Source organism: Volvox carteri (genome assembly GCF_000143455.1).
Source record: "Volvox carteri f. nagariensis unplaced genomic scaffold VOLCAscaffold_67, whole genome shotgun sequence".
Lineage (NCBI taxonomy): Eukaryota > Viridiplantae > Chlorophyta > Chlorophyceae > Chlamydomonadales > Volvocaceae > Volvox > Volvox carteri.
Genome location: NW_003307610.1, coordinates 381,072 through 399,711, shown reverse-complemented (window position 1 = coordinate 399,711; position 18,640 = coordinate 381,072). Strand labels below are relative to the sequence as shown.

Sequence of the window (18,640 nt, the reverse complement as noted above, 5' to 3'; positions counted from 1 at the left end):
CCACTCACCCACCCACTCACCCACCCACTCACCCACCCACTCACTCAACCACTCACTCAACCACTCACTCACTCAACCACCCACTCACTCAACCACTCACTCAACCACTCACTCACTCAACCACTCACTCAACCACTCACTCAACCACTCACTCAACCACTCAACCATCCGAAACATCGGCAGGAAGACTGTCTTCCAACAGACAATTTCCTTTGCGTATCAGAGGCATCCGTACACTGCATGCCGTACATAATCACCTACCTGGCAGCTTCTGCAGGGAGACGTCGTGTACGATTTGGTCGTACCCGCGCTGCATGAAGGTCGAGTAGATGGTGCAGAAGGGCACCAGGCCCTCGCACGCTAGGCCCGCGGCGAAGGTGACCGCGTGCTGCTCGGCAATGCCCACATCAAACACCCGCTCGGGGAAGCGCTTCTCAAACCTGAAGACAAACAAAAAATATTTCTTTACATAAAATATGATATAAGATATAATAAACACAATATATAAAGACAAAAAAACAAAACCAAAAATAAATAAATAAATAAATAAGTAAGCAAAAATAAAAACAAAATAGAAGGGTGGTAGCGCCATCAACGTCAGCGAATTGTGTTTTAAAATTCACCAATTACCACTCTATCCACATGATAATGCCGATATTATGTTACAAGTTACAAGGTCCGCGCAAAGAGCGACGCCGAAGCGAATGCAGCACACGGACGACACACAAAGAAGGATGGCGTTGCTGATACACCTCTCGCCACACCGTCGCGAAGAACAACGCACTCTTAGCTCTTAGGTGGATTCAACACTGGAATTGTAATCGCAAAGCAGCAGTAAACATTTCACAAGCTGCTTGTCCCCATAGCGTGCTCTGCTGCGCCGGTAGTGCAGCGTTTCGTTTTACTGCAGACCGAGTCTAAGCACAATAGAACCTGTTGTGTACGTCGTGGCCATTACAGAAATGGCCGAATGTAATGGCCAAAATTTACGGCCATTTTATATGGTGTGTGGGACAGGGGGGTCATATCTTCACCCGTGGCAGCTACCCGGAGAAACCCTGCCTTCCCCGGTATTTCGGGGCACCCTCATCTAGTCACCCTAGCCGACTTCTCACTGGATTGCTCAGGTTCATCACCCACCACCGGCATCCAACGGAATTAGCCGGATCAACGGCGGCTCAACTTCATTCCTGGTCAGCTCTCAAGTCAATTGTATCCCAGGTCACCATCGCCCATCGACAAGGGGCACTTTCACCTCCCACCATCGGATGGATTTTAGATCCTGACAGGTCTCGATCCCGGAACCTCCGGGGGCATCGGTGTGTGCGCTACCAGTAGTGCCTGACCTATATGTGTATATATTTATGTGTATACATACGGCATGTACGTGCGCCGCATGCACCCAAGCGCATGCTTCCCTGCACGGGGTAATACACACGCGTGATCTTATCGAAACGCCGTACCTGTACAAGCCGGTGCCGCCCGCCATGGCCGCGTGTACGGCAACGATACGGCTGTCGCGCTCCGCCTCCGCGGTCAGTGCGTCCGCAAAGTAGTTAGTGTACGACATCGCCTTGGTCTTGGCCTGTGCGTGCGGCAAGACTAGGCTGTTTTAGGAGTTGGGTTTTGCACTTCCTGTGTTGTGCCCACCTCTCCCGGCTTTCCAATTCCCCCCTCCTCCCACTCAACCGCACCTCCTTCCCCCGCCCTCCGAGCCCTCTCCATCCCCACAGCGCCTCATGACGCGAATAGCCATACCCCCCCACACACATAAACCGACGTGCAGACGTACAGACGCACACACACCTGCTGCTGCTTGCCCGTCCGCGGATCAAACTTCACGACTCCGTGCATCTTGTCCTGCGCCGTCTCCGCGGGCAGGTACCCGCGGCCCTTCTCCGTCACGACGTGGACCAGCACGGGCCCCACCGTCTCCGCACTCTTAACCTCTACGGTGTGAGATGGGGTGTGGTGTGGTGTGGTGTGTTTTAACGATCTAAGCCGCGACGAGGGCATGCAGATGGTGGTCCAACTGGTGGTGTGGTTTGGGTTGGTGTGCAGGATAGGGGGCCGCTTTGAGGGGGGATCCATCATCGTGTAAAACACACTGACCGACGCGTCCAGGGGTCTAGAGCGATGAGAGGGGTAATGAAATGATGGGGCTGGGTGCGGGTGTCACCGGAACGGGCACGGTAAAGTCAAGTCAAGTCAAGTCAAGTCGGACAATCAACACGGCTCTCAAACCGCGGTCCTGAACGAGCTGCTTTCATTCCCCCAGCTCCACCCCTCGCCCCCCGCCTTTTCCCCCCCTACAATCTTCTATCACATACACATACCCCCCCAACTCCCCCCTCTTCACCCCCCCACTCCCACTCCCAACCCCTACACACTCACTCACTATACACACACGCATATACCCACCATTGAGTACGGCAACCAGGTCATCCACATTGTGGCCATCCACGGGCCCTATGTAGTACAACCCCAACTCCTCGAACAGCGTGGAGCCGGTGCCGCTAATCATACCGCGAGCGTACTCGTCAATCTTAGCCGTCGCCTTCTGGACCACGTCCGGGAGCTGCTTCGTAACTCCCTGCATGTCGTGTGTGTGTGCATGTGCGTATACGCAGGTGCGTATGTCGGTATGTCTGTATGTATGTTTGCGGGAGGATATGGCTGCGATGATGTCGTCTTGTTGGTGGGGGTGAGGGTGAGGGTCGGTGGAGACGCAAGGATATCATCAAGTACGGCGAAACATCTTGTTGGTCAGGACACTGACCGCGAATATACCCGCCACGATATATATGTATGTATATATGTATCCATTCGCTGTCAGTGCGGTATATGTGATATATACACTGTGTGTGTGTGTGTGCAAAACCCATAAACCGATCGTTCCCCCCCCCCCAGGCACCAACACCCGCATAAGGCCCCAAAGAGCCACCTCCACCATAAACCCCAAGTCCATGACATCAGTTCCCCCTCCCCACCAAAAAAGTGCGCTAAAACCAACACACAATGATACACACATACACACACACACACACCTCATAGCGTCATGCTCGCCTATCCTCCTCTTTCCCTTCTCTCTCTCACTCCACACATACATACGTCATCCTGCACCCCCTTTACCCTCATCATCCCGCTTATCCCGTCCCGCATCCCCCCATCCACACCCTTAGTCCGCTACTCCCCCTGATTCTCTCCCCATTCTCCTGCTCCCGCTCCCTCCACCCCGTCCGAGCAGCTTCACTCGTTCGTGGTTCGTCTCTCCACCCCCCCCCTTCCGGCCCCCGACACTCGTCCGCACGCACCTTGGCAATCTCGCGGAGCTCCCGAAGGGGCCGGTTGGCCTGCAGCCGCGCCAGAGCGCTGGAAAGAGCGCCCACGGGGTCCTGGTTCTTGTTGTTATACTGGGTAGGCAGGGAGACCTGAAGCGGGCGCCGTACAAAGCAAAACACACACGGCCGCTCGCTGGCATGCGTGGGCGCTATCACGTGTTTTTACCCCCTCTCCACTTCGCCACTCCGCCAAATATCATATCTGATTTTTTGTGGTGCGAATGTTAAGTTGGACAAAAGCAGGGAAATCATCACCAGGTAGCAGCAGGAACGCAACGCCCCAAAAAATGGAGATTATATACTTTGGGTACCCGAGTACCGGTGTGTCGAGGTCCCCAGCCTGGGTTCCCAAGTCGTGACCGGAAATATCTATTTTCAGTTATTGTTCAATTCTAGGCAAATATCTTTATGGGTGCTATAGGCCCAGAAGCTTCTCAATCTGTAACATTTTAGAATTTGGGAAATCTGAACTGGAAAGAGGCCCCGCCCAAGGGGGTGGAAGGGGTATTGGTGGTTAATACATAACGGTAGCGCGTTGATCGTTGAGGAAAATTGGAACCAAGGCTTGCCAAAACACGCGGCCCAATAATTCATTACCTATGTCGTACACATGTGTGTTTCTTCCGGGGTGGTCGATTGTGTTTATTGCTGGCGTGCGTTTTAAGTTTAATACAGTTTAACACCCCTTCATGTGTCCCCTTCCTCCTTGCACTTGTGCGCTAAATCATTGGTGCGCAAAAATACTTTCCTCCATTAACCTCTTGTTTCTTTCCCTCCTTCCGGAACCCTACTTTCTGCTCTCCTCCTTTTCCCTCTCCTCCTGTTCCCTTCTTTCCATGAAATCCAGGCGGAGACATGCCAGGCGGGACAGCGGTGGAAAATTGGCGGGAAGTTCAAAACTTGCCTGCTGGTTATCGTTTAGGATCACAATCATGTTCTTGTCCAGGAAGCCGGCGTGGTTCATGGCTTCGTAGGCCATACCACCAGTAATAGCACCGTCACCAATGACCGCAATCACATTGTTCTTCTTGCTCTTCACGTCACGGCCCACAGCCATGCCCAGCGCGGCTGAAATGGAGGTCGAGCTGTGGCCCGCGCCGAAGGGGTCATACTCGCTCTCCTCTCGCTTGGTGAAGCCTGTAAGCGTGGTAAAGGGTGTACGTGATACACTCTTTCGTCGAAAACAAGCGCGTCAGGAGCGGGGTGTATGGGAGTTTTTTCGTCATTCCAAGTTTTCCCCGAGCGCAGGGAAAAATCAAACGCCAGATCCTCTCACCGGAAAGGCCATTCGTTTGGCGGATGGTGCCCATACCCTTGCGGCGACCAGTTAGAATCTTATGGCCATACGCCTGATGGCCAACATCCCAAATAATTTTGTCCTCCGGCGTGTTGAAGACATAGTGCAAGGCAACTGTCAGCTCCACAACGCCCAAGCTGCTGCTCAAGTGTCCGCCAGTGCGCGAGACGGTGTGCACAATGTCGCTGCGAAGCTCCTTGCAAAGCTGCTTCAGCTGGTCCAAGTTGAAGTTCTTAATATGAACCGGATAATTCACGGTGTCCAGCAAAGGGGTCTTAGGCCCCCGGTCCTGCCACTCGTCAATTTCCTCCACTGACAGCTTGTCCCATTCGCCCGAGTAGCTGCCAGCAGGGCCGGCGCGCGGGCCACTGACCGTCTCAGCACGGATGCGACGAACTGGAACAACGCTCTTAATTGAGCGGGCTGCAAAAGGACAGGATGAAATGGGCGAAGGTCTTGGTCGACCTCCGAAGCTTGCGAAGGCGCGCCCGCGGCCACGACCACAGAATCCAACACCTACCGACAGGCGCCAAGCAGCGCGCAGAACTTGCAGTAGCCTGCGTAATCCACGTCATTATCAGTAATAAGCTCCAAAACTTGCTGTGCCCGCGTTCTCTTGCTTTTTCTCCCGGCACAGGGACAGTGGAATGCTCACCCGGTCCGTTGCCGCTGGGCATTGTGAAATTGCTCCCCGCAACATTGTTTGCACGCTAACTGGAGCAGCAAAATCGAGTGGCAACTGCAAAGTTTTCTCTGACGGTGCCCACGACCCCCTAACTCCAGATCAAACTATGCTGCAGGTTCTAGCTTTGTAACCAATGATCTGCAATAGTTACACCTTGCTGAGAGCTTGCAAAGATCTGTAAGAAGCTTTGCTGTACGCACGTACGGCTTGAGGCAGCAACCAACGCGCACAACACATAATTCATTGGAGCCCATGGAATTCCTTTAGTACTCTGCTTACCGCCAGTTGGTTTTTGCATAGAGTGAGAAGCTTACGGCCATGCGTGACTGGTACTGTTCACCAATGATCGACCCTATATATACAGATTTCCAAAATACTTCACGATCAAGGAAATCGCTTCCTGCTAGCAAAAGGCAAATAGGGCCGGTCATTCGTGAACAGTACCGACTTCAGATGGGATCTACGCGATAATAGTTCCGCATATAATAGTAAGGAAGCAGCGTCTAACTTCTATTTACTAGCCTTAGGCATGGAAGGGCAACGATGTCGGTAGTGGCGATGCTGATCAATAGCAGCTTTGTGCTTTTTCGAGCATGGGAAGAGCTGCTATAGGGACAATGTAACATTTAGCTGTAGGATTCCGGTACCAGGAGATGGGTTTCTGGAACTTTAGGGCTTATACATGTCAGGAATGCCGCGCTGACCTTACATACGACTCCCTTGCAAAGTCATGCCAATCGCAAGAACATTTATTTTGATGTTAAGCATAGAGGCACGGGGAAAGGTTTTACTTCCACGTTTCCTTACAGCTGGAGGCCGGGATGGTATTCCTAACGTCCGTAACGAGGGCCCCCCGAAAGCACTTAAGGACCACGTTATTATGTTCGTTTAATACCACCATGGGCGACTATCCCATCAATAAGTCGTATGTCACCAAAAAAATGTCTGCTCGTCCCGATTATTCAACCCAAACCACTTTCTCACATTACGCAAATCATCAAAATCGCATGGAATGGCGCCCAGCACTCCAGTAGCCATTATCTCCGAATGCGCATTCACTAATGCACCCGTTTCTCTGTCGCAGAGGACCCGAACGGGTCGGATACTCCATAGAATCCCACGCCAAAGTGGGGGAGCCTACGGTCATTAAAAGTTCATAGCTACTGTCCAGAACCCACGAGAATACGTAAGAATAACCCACATCTCACCCCGGGCGTACACGCTCGTCCTCACTCGTAAAAACTCACATAAAAACTTTGATACGTTACTTTGATACGGCAGTACAGAGCCAAGCCTGCAAGCAGAATTGCTCAGGACTCGTCTTCTTTAGCCCTTTGCTGGGGCCTTATATTTGTTGCGGCAATCATCAGGCCTACTGTAGTTACCAGCCAACAACAGCCCCTAGACTAGGAAATGGTTCCCCGATGGTCTGCAGTCACACCCTACCCTCTTAACCCAAACCCGAGACCCCACCACAGCGCAACCCCAACACCAACCATGAAAAATTCTGTCTTTGCTCAGAGACTGCTTCCTCTATGTTGCTCTGCCCCTTCTCTCACCCTCCCCTCCTATTGCCCATATTGCCCAGTGTTGTGCTGACGCTCTCGACCCCTTCTGGGTCCGCCATAATAAACCGCAGACTGCCCACATGCACGAGTCGAGGGCTCGAGAGTCACCGGACAGCAGTCAGCCAAAGGCAGCGCTTTGATGAACCACCACAAACTGCGCAACAAGAATAAGAAAAATTTCGCAGGGGAAGAGAGGAAGACATCTACGGCGAACAATTGAACGATAAGCGGTCTGTGGGAACTATAGCATGGTGGTGATGCTACCGGCGGGTGCTAACATAACCGAGCAGCTAGCTCTCTGTATTGGAGAGTATTACAATCAACGGGTTAGTTAGGCCGCCGTCGGCTATCTAGCCAGTTCTAGTTGTTTGGTTTTGGTGGATATATATTTATCAGCTGTTTTAACATACACACATATATACACGCACACGCGTGCACACACATTGTCCAATGCAGTGGTGTAATGGTGTGCACTGCTTAGTGACCTTCATCCAATTGTTTTGGGCGAGGGGCCCCGGGGGCGCGAAGCGCCTTTCGGGGGCCCGAGGCCCCCCGGGGGGTTCACTGCTGTCTGTCAGTCAGTCAGTCAGTCAGTCAGTCAGTCAGTGAGCGTCGTGTCTCACGATGAACTCGCATGCCACGCTGAACTGGGTCTTGCAATTAGAAGCCACTACAATCAACTGTGCAGCCGCACGGTTTTCTCGTGGCTCTTTCCTTGGGCTTCCCTGGAATAGCTATTTATGGCTCAGCTTATCGCCACACTCCGCCACTCCAGCAGACCACCCATGCCTCCAACTGTTCCAGCAGTACTTCCCTCCTTGCCTTCTGCTCCGTCTCACGCACATCTCACACATGTCCTATCCTCCAGTTCCACTGGCCATGGGGAACTGAGTTCGCGCATATTTCCAGAAGGCTATAGATACTCAGCCGTTCATGTGTTGTTGAGGTGGAGGCGGCGCGCGATGCACTGTCCATGGATTTGCATGGGGGTCTTAGCAGCAAGTGTATATACACCACTGATTCATACATCACTCCAACGCTGCCGTCGCTGCACTGGCCCTCCCAGCTATCCGTAATAATAAACGTGTAGTCCAAACACGACACCGTTCCTCCACTTGCAGCCCAGTGCCGTACAGCCTTCTTCCCTGCGGAATGCTGTGGGGCGACTGCTGGCTGCACCGGGGCCGAGAGCCCTTTTCGACTTTGAAGAAGCAGCAGAGGCTACCCTAGTCCCTTTGCAGAGTGTTAATCAATATACATCACCGTGTTGGTTACTGGTGAATTAATTCCAAGACCGTGCTAATATCTTCCTCGTTTCGGTTCCGCCTGGCTCCAAGATTTGAATTTAAACTTAGGAGAAGGTGCATGGTCAGTTTTGACAGTTACAGCCGTTTTTATGTTTTGAAACCTTGGGACCACTTAACACGACACATTGTGCAAAAGGACAACCATCGCTAATCGAAAGCAAGCGCAGTCACCAAGCAGCAGGCGCCGCTCGCAAGCCAGTAACAACATCCAAACAGTACATACGACGGCATTTTGCGGTTGTGTGAATTTCAAAGTACGGCAGATGCAACGGACTGCAAAACACGACACGAGTACCAAGTAAAGCACCAAGCAAATGCCATATGTACTGTTGGTATGCAATGACACGCCACCTCGCTCCTGAACAAATTAACATACAGAGAAACACTTGAGAACAAGCTATTATCGCACATTTAAAGCCGAGACACAAACAGGCAACGAAAGGACTGACGGACGAGAAGCGATGACCCGAAACGGTCGTAGGATTGTACAGACACTGCCATTCTCAAGCTAAGAACCCAGCACTACTACGTAATAACGAACGCTGCTGGCGCGCACTTTACAAAAAAACTCTTATCTTTGCTGTCGCGAGTAATGAGACAAACCGCCAAAATACTTTCCACACATGTAAGCAGGCTAGCTCCAAAACCTTAACTCAACAAGAAATGCCGCATGACGCACACACCACCGCTGACAGTCACAGCATCAACACACAGCATCGACACACAGCCTCAACCACGAAACGCCAAACAAGGGACTTATGAGAGGCGAGCTCTCCCTTCCTTCCTTCCTTCCTTCTTTTCCTTCCTTGTGAAGTGGTATGGGCAGGTATGGGTAGGCCCTGGGGTCGCACACGTCGACTGCTACCGCTCCCGTACGACAACAACTAATAACCCCAGATCCCAACGTATTTCAAGTAGTACGATCGTTCGTACTTTACGGCCGTTAGCTTGTCCTCCGGGTCACAGGTGGCATCGCATGAGCAGCACAAGTGTTAGACAACATATTAGACCATCAAACACTTTTCCGAAAGTATACATGGGTTTGGTAATCTCCAAATCTCCAATACAGAAGGGTAGCGGCATTGCATATATGAAAGAAAACGGCGTATTTTCTCGACGAAACGGTGACAGCGGCAGACCGAGGAGCATGAAACCAGCGGATTGAGCCACCGATTGTGTACGTGATGGGTTATTACTGGGCCCTCATCTGACACCTTTTTGGTCGTGGTTACATGCAGCTTCAAAACCGAGCCCCAAAAAGATAAACCCCCCAAAAGCCTCCAAACAAAGCTTTACGGTTGATCAAAACAACCTGTTACTCGTTGCCGTACAGCACGACAATGCGGCAAGGACAGCTGCTACTGCTGCTTGTGCATCAGCAAAACAGGCGATGTTCTGAAACTAAAGCACATTTAACCAGGCGAGCATTCGCAACAGCTTGCGGCTCGATAATCAAGCACACATGCGTTAGCAGATCGAACGCGTTGCCCCACAAATGCTATGTCGTACCATGAGTTCAAGAATGCTGTACGCGTCGTATATGCCTTCGCGCGCAAAGCGCAAAAAAGAGGGACCTGTGATGACAGGTTCACGAAGGTCATATATAATACCGTTCAACAAATCGTCAGCTATACAGGCTATTATAATAAGCGAACGCCTGGGGTTGAAGTGGGCTTCATGTACGGCACTTCAAACGATGACTCCCGTACTACAAAAAACACATAGCCCACGTGCATCAAAGCACCTCCACTGATTGGCGGCAACTCACACGGACGACCCGTCTCATCCATCCTGGGACGATATCGCATTGAGTAAGCCTCTGGTGCGCCCTATCTCTCTCCCCCACCAGGTACACCAACGCCATTAAGCAATTCAGAACCGAGAGACAGATTTGATGTGCACACCTCAGCCTATGCTGATGAATGAAGATATCGCGATGAGAATGTCAACACGTTCCCAAGAACAACAAAAACGTAATAAACCGCCATGGACAGCCACCGTGGTTGTGTTGAGCAATCTTGGTTAGCGCTAATTACTATCGGCAGATCATTCCGAGTAATAGAAGCCAAGGCACTCTGTCCTAGTCAGCTGTCGTATTGGAAACATAGAAAACTAAGGGCAGAAGCGGACTGGGAGGATGTGGCACAGCGCAAAGGGGCGAGAGGATGCGGTCCGAGGCATGAGCCTTTAACAGTATAATTGGACGTACGCATTATGCGCAAAAGGCTGCAGTCTGTCGTGTCCAAACACGCAATTGTTTTACTATCGCAGGAAGACAAGAGACTAGGACTAGAAATATTGTCGCTGTGGGGGTGGGATGCATGTCGAAGGAGGTTGTTGAGAAGGAGAGGACAAGAGGAGGGGGGAGGTAAGTTATGACTTATGAGGGGGAAGAGGTGGAGGATGGAAAAAAGTAGTGAACGCCGCGGAGCGTCGTCGCCAGCAATATCGGCAAGCACCATGCATGACCGGACACCCAAGATGCGCGCAAGACACCTACGTACCAGTAATTCATCCTTTGTATGTATGTTATTACAGGGTGGTTAACTTCGCCAGCGGCCCCCTTTCCCGGGGCAGTCCCTGCTCTCCCCTGCTAGAGGGGCACCCTAATCCGTCACCCCATCCGACTTCAGAATGTATTCGTTGGGTTCGGCAACTCACCACCAGCATCCAACCAAATCTAGCGGATCAACGGCGCATCAACTTAGTTCCTGGTCAGCTCGCAAGTTGATATTATCACGTCCTACACCGTCCATATGATGGGGGGCCACCTCCCATTTCATCACTCCTCAAATACCCGAGGAGCTGGCAGGCGGATTTGAACCCGGGTCGACTGGATCGACTGGGAGCAGAAGTCAGGCCTTAACTTCTGCCAGCCGCCTGCCTATCCTTTGTATATTAAACAACAGAACAAAAACACGAGAAAAATATAAAGGATAAACCAGGTACAAACGCTATGGCTTTCGGAAGCAGCCTCCAGGTCCCCTGAATCGCACCCCGGTTGAAAGCAAAGAACTGCACGTAGAAGACACAGACATCCAATCAGGGAATAGCCGAACAAAATAGATAAGCGACGAAGAACGTTGCGGCTTCGCGTCTGTGGTCCTCGATCCAGTGCCAGCAGGACCGTCCACAGCTTCAACAAGACAGCGGCAACGCACGCAAATACTTTTGAATCCGCCTTAAAGAGGAACGAACCACTGCGACACAACTGCTCCTTTCAAAAAAGCTAGTTTCCCGCCATTATGATTCCCGCCATGTTTGCACGGGAAGAGCGCGCCTGTTATTTAGTAACCCTTCGTTGCTCGGCAATCTGCGAGCATGGACGAGTCTCCTGCAGGACGCTGCTGTGCACAGGCGCCCGCAGAGGTGGTACCCAGACGGCATCACCGTCGTCGTCACCTACTCACGGCGCCACGTCACCGCCCACGTCACACCACCCACGTCACCACCAACGCCAACACTTAAACGCCTAATAAAAAAGGAATAGCCACTACCATCACCCACCATCATCAGCCCACCTGCCCAAGTCTGCGGCAACCAATTCATCAGGAAGAAGCCCAACTTTACGTGCAGCCACCGCACGACCACAGCATACGGTACATCTAATAGCCAAGGAAGGAAATTACGAAGTCCTCTGGTCGCTTATAGAGGTATTTTGCAGCTGAGAAAAAGAGTTTGACCATTCAAATGCCCCACCCCATTCAAATGTAGGCATGCATGCATCGCCAGAACAAGTAGTGTTTGTTGCGTGTGTGAGAAAGACAAACTTTATATCGCGTGCGAAGTGAAAAGGTTGATGAAGAATTAAGCGCATGTGACTCCCGCAACATGCTTTACCTAGAGACGCGAAGAGGGTATGTGTGACTGTGAAATCTGGTTATGAACCCCATGCTGCAACCCTTCATCATCACCTAGCTTGCAACCATTCGTCCGCACATCGTTGCGAGTATGACACGCGATACATCGCATTACTACTCTTGCGCCATATAAACACCCATATAAGTACAGAGAAGAGTTATGCCTTACTTCCTAAAACGCAGACATTCCATAATAATGTACAGCATTGATAGCGCTGTAGATGCTCACGATTAGACGTACACGGACAGTCGCACATTAATACATACAGACATATAGACATACAGACAGACACAGATTTAACATGCGCAAATGGCGAATTTGATACGCAAGAACGCACACATACATTTCATGCGGACAGATAGATGCACATTGAACGGCACGATCCCCCCAGGGCCCCGATAACATCATCGATTGGTTAAAAACACGTACATTGACAACAGCATGTGTGGTCGAGTCAAAGGTTAAAACCGCCACAGATTTGCAATAGCAACAACAGCCATAGCCTGCAACAGCAAACTGCAGCTGCAACAGCAGCAGCAGGGGCAACGTCTGCCACTGAGTATCACTCCAAGACACTGACTGCCTTCGAGTAAATTTACTCCATAAAATCAAACCACTACAAAGACCCCGAGCTGCCGTGCTTGTCGTACTCCCTACCTCTTCATTTCCCGCTCCGAGACCCACGCAGTTGGTCTGCCGCAGCTGCCAACCTGCTCCCCCCCTTTCGACTTTGAACTTTTACAGCTGTGGAATCACTGCTGCCTTTTGAGAAAAGGCCGTGTTATCGCGACTCGAGAAGGGAAGATGCCGCAACGCGCTTTCCTCTCATGGCGATGCTCTATCTCCGCCCCAATTAAACGAAAGGGCCTCCGTCATAATAAACGGTATCAGCGAATTTCACATTCCGTGCCGCAGAGTCCTCTTGCAGATGTGGCCCTTAGGGCGACGACTGCGGCAGCACGAGGATATCTATCTCAGCGCCCTCGGCTGCAGGAACTAGTGATACCGCCCCAGGTCGACCGTTCCCCACAGCTCCTGTCCTAACAACAGCCCAGCTTGGTGCACACAGACACACAGCTTAGCAGTCAGGATAAGGTCTCGCCTGCGCAGGTCACCAGATCGAGGTCGGGGCAAGGCAGCGTCCCAAAGTCAGGGCACGGCAACATTCCCAAACTTTCCTCCAAAAAGTTGCTGAGCACATCATCAGGCAACAAGGGATCCTCCGCCTCTTCACCGACTGCGTCCACAGAGTCCATGGCGGCGGTTGCTGCGGCGGCGGAAACAGGTGCCATCGTCGCCACCGGGCCGCCACACGGTTCGAAGCTGCCGCTGCCGCCTCCTTCAGCTGCAGATGTAAGCTCCATAGGAGCGCAGAACAATGCCGGCCATGTACCTGCTGGGAGGTGTGCTGCCTGTAGCTGCGTCTGTTGCTGCTGCTGCTGCTGCTCTTGTTGATGGTGCTGTTGGGGGTGCTGTTGATGTTGGTGCTGTTGATGTTGGTGCTGTTGATGTTGGTGCTGTTGATGTTGGTGCTGTTGATGTTGGTGCTGTTGATGTTGGTGCTGTTGATGTTGGTGCTGTTGATGTTGGTGCTGTTGATGTTGGTGCTGTTGATGTTGGTGCTGTTGATGTTGGTGCTGTTGATGTTGGTGCTGTTGATGCTGTGGCGGCGATGATGAGGATGATGAGGATGGTGGCGGTGGTGACGTCAGATAATGCTGTTGATGGTGGTTGTGGTGGTTGTGCAGCTGCGGTAACTGTGGACCCGAAAGATACTGCAGTTGCTGTGAGTAGCACAGATTGCACGACTGCTGTTGTTGATGTTGTTGCTGCTGCTGCATGTCTTTGGCATACCAGGAAGCTGAGGAAGCGTAGGGTGGAAGAGGTGGAGGAGGTGGAGGAGGAGGTGGACCGACAGACATGGGACTGCAAGGAGGTGGTGAGGGCACGGACGCGTTGGTGGCCGGGCCTGGGATGACGGCCGGCGCTGGGGCGGATGGTGAGGGCGTGTTGACGGCGCACGCCGCCACATGACCCGGGGAGAAGGAACTCGACGGTGAAGGTGGCCCAGCTGCAAGCCCGGCTGGGTGAGCGGGCGCAGCTTGGAAGGAGCCACAGGTGGTGTAAAGCAGACCGCGCTGCTGCTGCTGCTGTTGTTGCAGCGCCGGCTGCTCCTGCAGTGTATACGGCAGTGGCAGCTGCGGCTGTAGCTCACTGCCAGTGCGAGCTGCCAGCGGGGCAGTGGAGGCGGCAGCGGCGGCCGCACTCACAGTGGCGCCGCCGTTCCCCTGCCCTCGCCATTCCGCTGTCCTGCCAGTGCATACCTGCGGCACCACGTACGGTGCCACAGGCATGCCGTACGTATACTCTGGCGGCGCGTCGTACACTAACGCGCCACCGTCAAGCACTTGTTGTAAGTTTCGAAGTGAGGATGTCAGAATGCTGGGCAGCGGCGGCGCCCCCGCCACTGCCGCCGCCGCCGGCCGTGGGGCAGCTCCGAAGCCGCCAGGTCCCTCCAAGGAAGGCGCTGCTCCGAAACCGCAGGCAGCTCCTGCATGAGACTCTTGAATGTGGGCTGAGCGCTCTGTGTGTTGTGCGCCGCCCGACATGCCCGTGCTACTGCAACTGTGGTGGCTACTGCCATCGCTGGTTGTGGCTTGCGTACCGCAGACACAGCAGCCGCCGGTGACGTTGCTGGCCACTCTACCGTACGCCGCCTGGGGACTGCCGCCGCCGCCGCCGCCGCCGCCGCCGCCGCTGGTGCGGTCGTTAATGGCGGTGCAAATGCTGGCGATGTGGAGAGCGCCGCCGTAGAGGGTTCCACCGCTGTCGTAGTTACTACTAGACGTGACGGACACCATATTCGGTGCATCTGCAACGTCGGCGCCGCCGCCGCCGCCGCCGCCTTTACCAACGGCCCTGAAGGCCGCCGCTACGCGGAATGGAGCTACTGGCTGCGGCGCAGAAGCGCCGCCGGCTCCTGGACAGGAGCCAACTGATTCGGCTTGCGGAGCGCCGCCAGTGCCTGGGCCTGTCGCTGACTTTACCATCGAACCGGGGTAATGATGGGAAGGAACCGCAGCTGCCGACCAGTTGCCGACCGGCGAATTGTGTTGTGCATGGCAGCTTGAGCAGGCAACAGCTGGGATGATGCCGGGAGGAGGAGGAGGAGGAGCACATGGCCCAGTTGTCTGGTGAACCTGCATGGGCTGCTGCACCTGATGCGATGTCCTGTATGGCAGGGTTCCTGGCTGAGGTTGCGCTGGCGTCCGAAGATGAGGCGGCTGTCGCTGCTGTTGCTGTTGTTGTTGGGGGTGTTGCTGTTGTTGTTCTTGTTCTTGTTGTTGCTCCTGTAAAGCATCCTCAATCATTTTCAGAAGGGCCTGTGGCACATGCGCGTTGCGAGAGGGGATACGATTCTCTTATATCCACACATCCCGTTAGTTTACAATTGACGGGGAGTGTTTCGCTGCTGTGGGTGACCGGCGTCGAGAAAGGACGACTAGCACCGCGGAGGGACCCTGACCGGGGGCCGGAACACACAACACAGTGGCGCAGAAAACTATGGGTGGGTGGGTGGGTGGGTGGGTTGGGGTGAGGGACCAACGACGACGAGGGGCAGGAGAAGGGCGGGAGGATCCCGTATGGTTGCACACTTCAAGAATCGACGGCTGACGCCCAAACCAAATACGAAACAATCCCCCTTCCTTTTCCCCCCTCCAACCTCTCTCTCCCCCCGTCTGGAATCTGTTCTTATTTCTTCCCTTCATCTCCCCTTCCGCTTTTCCTTGTGCTTCCGGGTAGTTTGCGTCTCCCCTATTTCCTTTCAAATTGTGATTCACCTTTGGAACCCCTTAAAGCTGTGGCTCGTTTTCTCTTCAAGGTCTGGGTGACCAGCAGGCACGTCCCGCTCAGGCGTGTCGAGCCAAGGCGAGCGGGGAAGGACGACAACATCCTCACCCGGCGCCACACCCTCATGATGTCGCATATGTTGTTGTGAGCGCGTTGTGTGTTGTAAGCAACTAGCACACCGGCACAGGAAGCTGTTTGCTGAGCTCTCGCAAATTTTCACATTCACTACTTTTGGGGCCAGACGCGTCAGACCACAACTGAAAGTGTAACACACACACTTTTTCTCTCTCTCTCCCCCTCAGTGCGCCGCTCTCAAGAGCAAGAAAACGTTCACAAGCAAATACCATGAAACAAAGATGACTCGACATGGAACAAGATCAACCTGTACGAACAGTAGGTACGAACAATATACGACCGCTCGCCCACCTGCTTATTTCTTGGTGCCAAACTGCCATCCTCAGCTACCGTATCCCGAAGCTGCGCCAGGTTACTGACGGAACTTAGAACCAGCCGCTGGCGATCCAGTGGCATTCCGCTTGTGGTGGCGGTTTCGGCGCCACTACCGCCGAAAGCCGCGGCCGCGGTGGCGGCGGCGGCGCCGCCGCCACTGCCGCTACGGACCGGGCTACGGGCCGCCGTCGCGATTTGCAAGCGGGAGGGAACGGCCGTGGAGGTGGCGACGGCGAAGGTGCTTGAGAAGGGCGATGAGCCGGGCGACGAGCCGAATGGCGAGTGAGGTCTCGAGGCTGGTCCAATATGCTTGGTGGGATTGCGTTGGATGGCAATAGGGCTGCGGCCACCGGACGTCGGTGAGCAATTACCTCGGAGCTGGGACTCCGTTGGCAAGGTCAGCTGCGGCAGCAGAGGCAACGGCATCGCGTAGAGCGACAGGGATGGTATGGAATATATATGTACTGTTCAGGAATACATATGTTCAGGAATATTATGTGTTCAGGAATCTGACTGACTTTTGCGAGATGTGGAGCCGCCCAACGGGGGAGTCACTCAGGGGAACCTATCTAAAATGATGTGTGACCGACCCACCGAGCCATCGTTCCGGTCGAGTATAATGCAATGGCGGCAAAGTTGTTGTCCAGGAGCCCCGGCACACGATCGATCCGCAAAGCTCACCCTTTTCAGTGGCGACGGGAATGACGGTTTTTCAGCGCATGTCACAGCACCATCTGAGGCGAACTGCGGACCTCGTCCAGAAGGATGTGGCGGCGGTGGCAGGGGAGTCGATTGTGGTTGGTGGCTGAGGTTGAGGTGGTTGTGATGGCAGTTGGTGATTCCGGAGCCCCACACCCTCTCCATGTCTGTGTCGGACGGCACCGGCTTCCAGCTGCCGTACTGTGGTAGGATGTCAGATGGGGGATACGGTGTCCCGGGCACGCCAGCGCCGCCGACGCCGCCGCTGCACGGCAGGCTCTGCGATGGCGCGTGTGTAAGCAGCCCTTCGGAGGCGCACCGCTGTACGGTGAGCCTGCTGAGTACGGCACCCCCGGCAGCGGCGGGCGGCGTCGGAGGGGCAGAGGCGGGAGGAAGACTTCGCGCAGGACAGCTGGCGACGTGCTGTAGCATGGCCGTGTAGGAGTGGACGCTGCAGGCTGTGGCGGAGGGGGGCATCGACTTGGTTCCTAAGAGCTGTGGTGGCATGATTCCGTGCACGGCGGAATGGCGGGTGCAGGCTGATTCGGCCAGATAATTGCAGTTGTCCCGAAATGGCTGGATTTGGCCGCCGGCGAAAGGACCATCCCTTTCGCCTGGCTCTGGCAAGGATGATGACTGCCGGAGGACAGAGGACACATTAGGACGAAGGTCGTCACAGGTACCGAGGCGATGAAATGATGGTGCCACTCTAATTTGTAATGGAAATAAATTTGAGTTGAGATTCGGCGCATTGGAGGTAGAAAGCCAGGGCTCCGCATTCGGTCGCGGAATGGCCGTAAAGGCCACATTCGAGTTGCAAGGGCCACCAAAACGTTGCCCTGAGGCATCCGAGTCGGAACAGTGACGCAAGTTATATGGCCATGCGCCTTGTGGCGCCCGGGAAGCCTCCATTTCACCGGTCTCCTTCCCGAATACGTATTGTGATGGTAAGAGCTCAGCACCTACAGAGCTTCCGTAAGCCTTCCTAAACGAATAATCCGGAACCTTTCTGTCTCAATCCTATTGCAGAGTCGTCCATTCGAACCATGAAGGGAATGAGTACCTATGTAGCAAGTCCGACAATGTCGCACGCAAGATGACAATCAAGCACTCCAGCAGCTAGCCAAGTTCACAGGGCAGCTCAGCGAAACACTTTCTGTTATTAGTGGTCTGAAAGACGTAGGAGTTACGATGAACAGGAGGGTTGTAGTAGCGGCGGCCAGGGCTCAGCAATTCAAAAGTAAAATATAATCGTGTAGTCGACCTAATGATCATAGATCTATCCTAATGAAATCGACGGGAAACTTTCTTAACATGTCGTCCGGTCCCTTTTTTTGGGTGATTGAGTACCGCACGACGTATCCCGATGGTTGGCCGCCAGGATAACGAAAATTCAACGTTTCGACGTCGCAATCAAAGCCAACTCGTTCACATAAATTGTTTTATAAGAGATTGACATGGCATCCACAGCTGTGACTTCGCCAATACGTCCAAGCCAGCCCACCTCGGTGCTGCGTGCGCATCACACCTGTTGCACGAGGTACTGTTACATCTTTCACCTCTCTCTTTGATGTACTCAT

General features: G+C 53.6%; 2 protein-coding genes across 2 annotated transcripts in view; both read right to left on the bottom strand.

The window, feature by feature from the left end:
- VOLCADRAFT_107482 (uncharacterized protein) overlaps positions 1-5,450 on the bottom strand; it is a gene marked incomplete at its 3' end in the record, with an annotated part of 7,735 nt that extends 2,285 nt beyond the window's left edge. The window contains exons 1-9 of the mRNA XM_002956916.1: positions 5,294-5,450; positions 5,159-5,195; positions 4,618-5,061; positions 4,270-4,478; positions 3,315-3,431; positions 2,422-2,593; positions 1,807-1,949; positions 1,464-1,585; positions 262-440 (exon numbers count right to left, since the gene is read on the bottom strand). Of these exons, the coding sequence (XP_002956962.1) occupies positions 262-440; positions 1,464-1,585; positions 1,807-1,949; positions 2,422-2,593; positions 3,315-3,431; positions 4,270-4,478; positions 4,618-5,061; positions 5,159-5,195; positions 5,294-5,338 (1,468 nt within the window). The 5' untranslated portion in view covers positions 5,339-5,450. The remainder of the gene's footprint in view (positions 1-261; positions 441-1,463; positions 1,586-1,806; positions 1,950-2,421; positions 2,594-3,314; positions 3,432-4,269; positions 4,479-4,617; positions 5,062-5,158; positions 5,196-5,293) is intronic.
- Positions 5,451-13,055: 7,605 nt separating this feature from the next.
- VOLCADRAFT_98021 (uncharacterized protein) lies at positions 13,056-18,640 on the bottom strand (the record flags this gene model as incomplete). The annotated part of the gene is made up of 8 exons (XM_002956915.1): positions 13,056-13,161; positions 13,361-13,720; positions 14,330-14,383; positions 15,107-15,201; positions 15,586-15,621; positions 16,338-16,763; positions 17,043-17,899; positions 18,565-18,640. 8 exons carry the CDS (start codon positions 18,638-18,640, stop codon positions 13,056-13,058), a joined length of 2,010 nt encoding a protein of 669 aa, XP_002956961.1.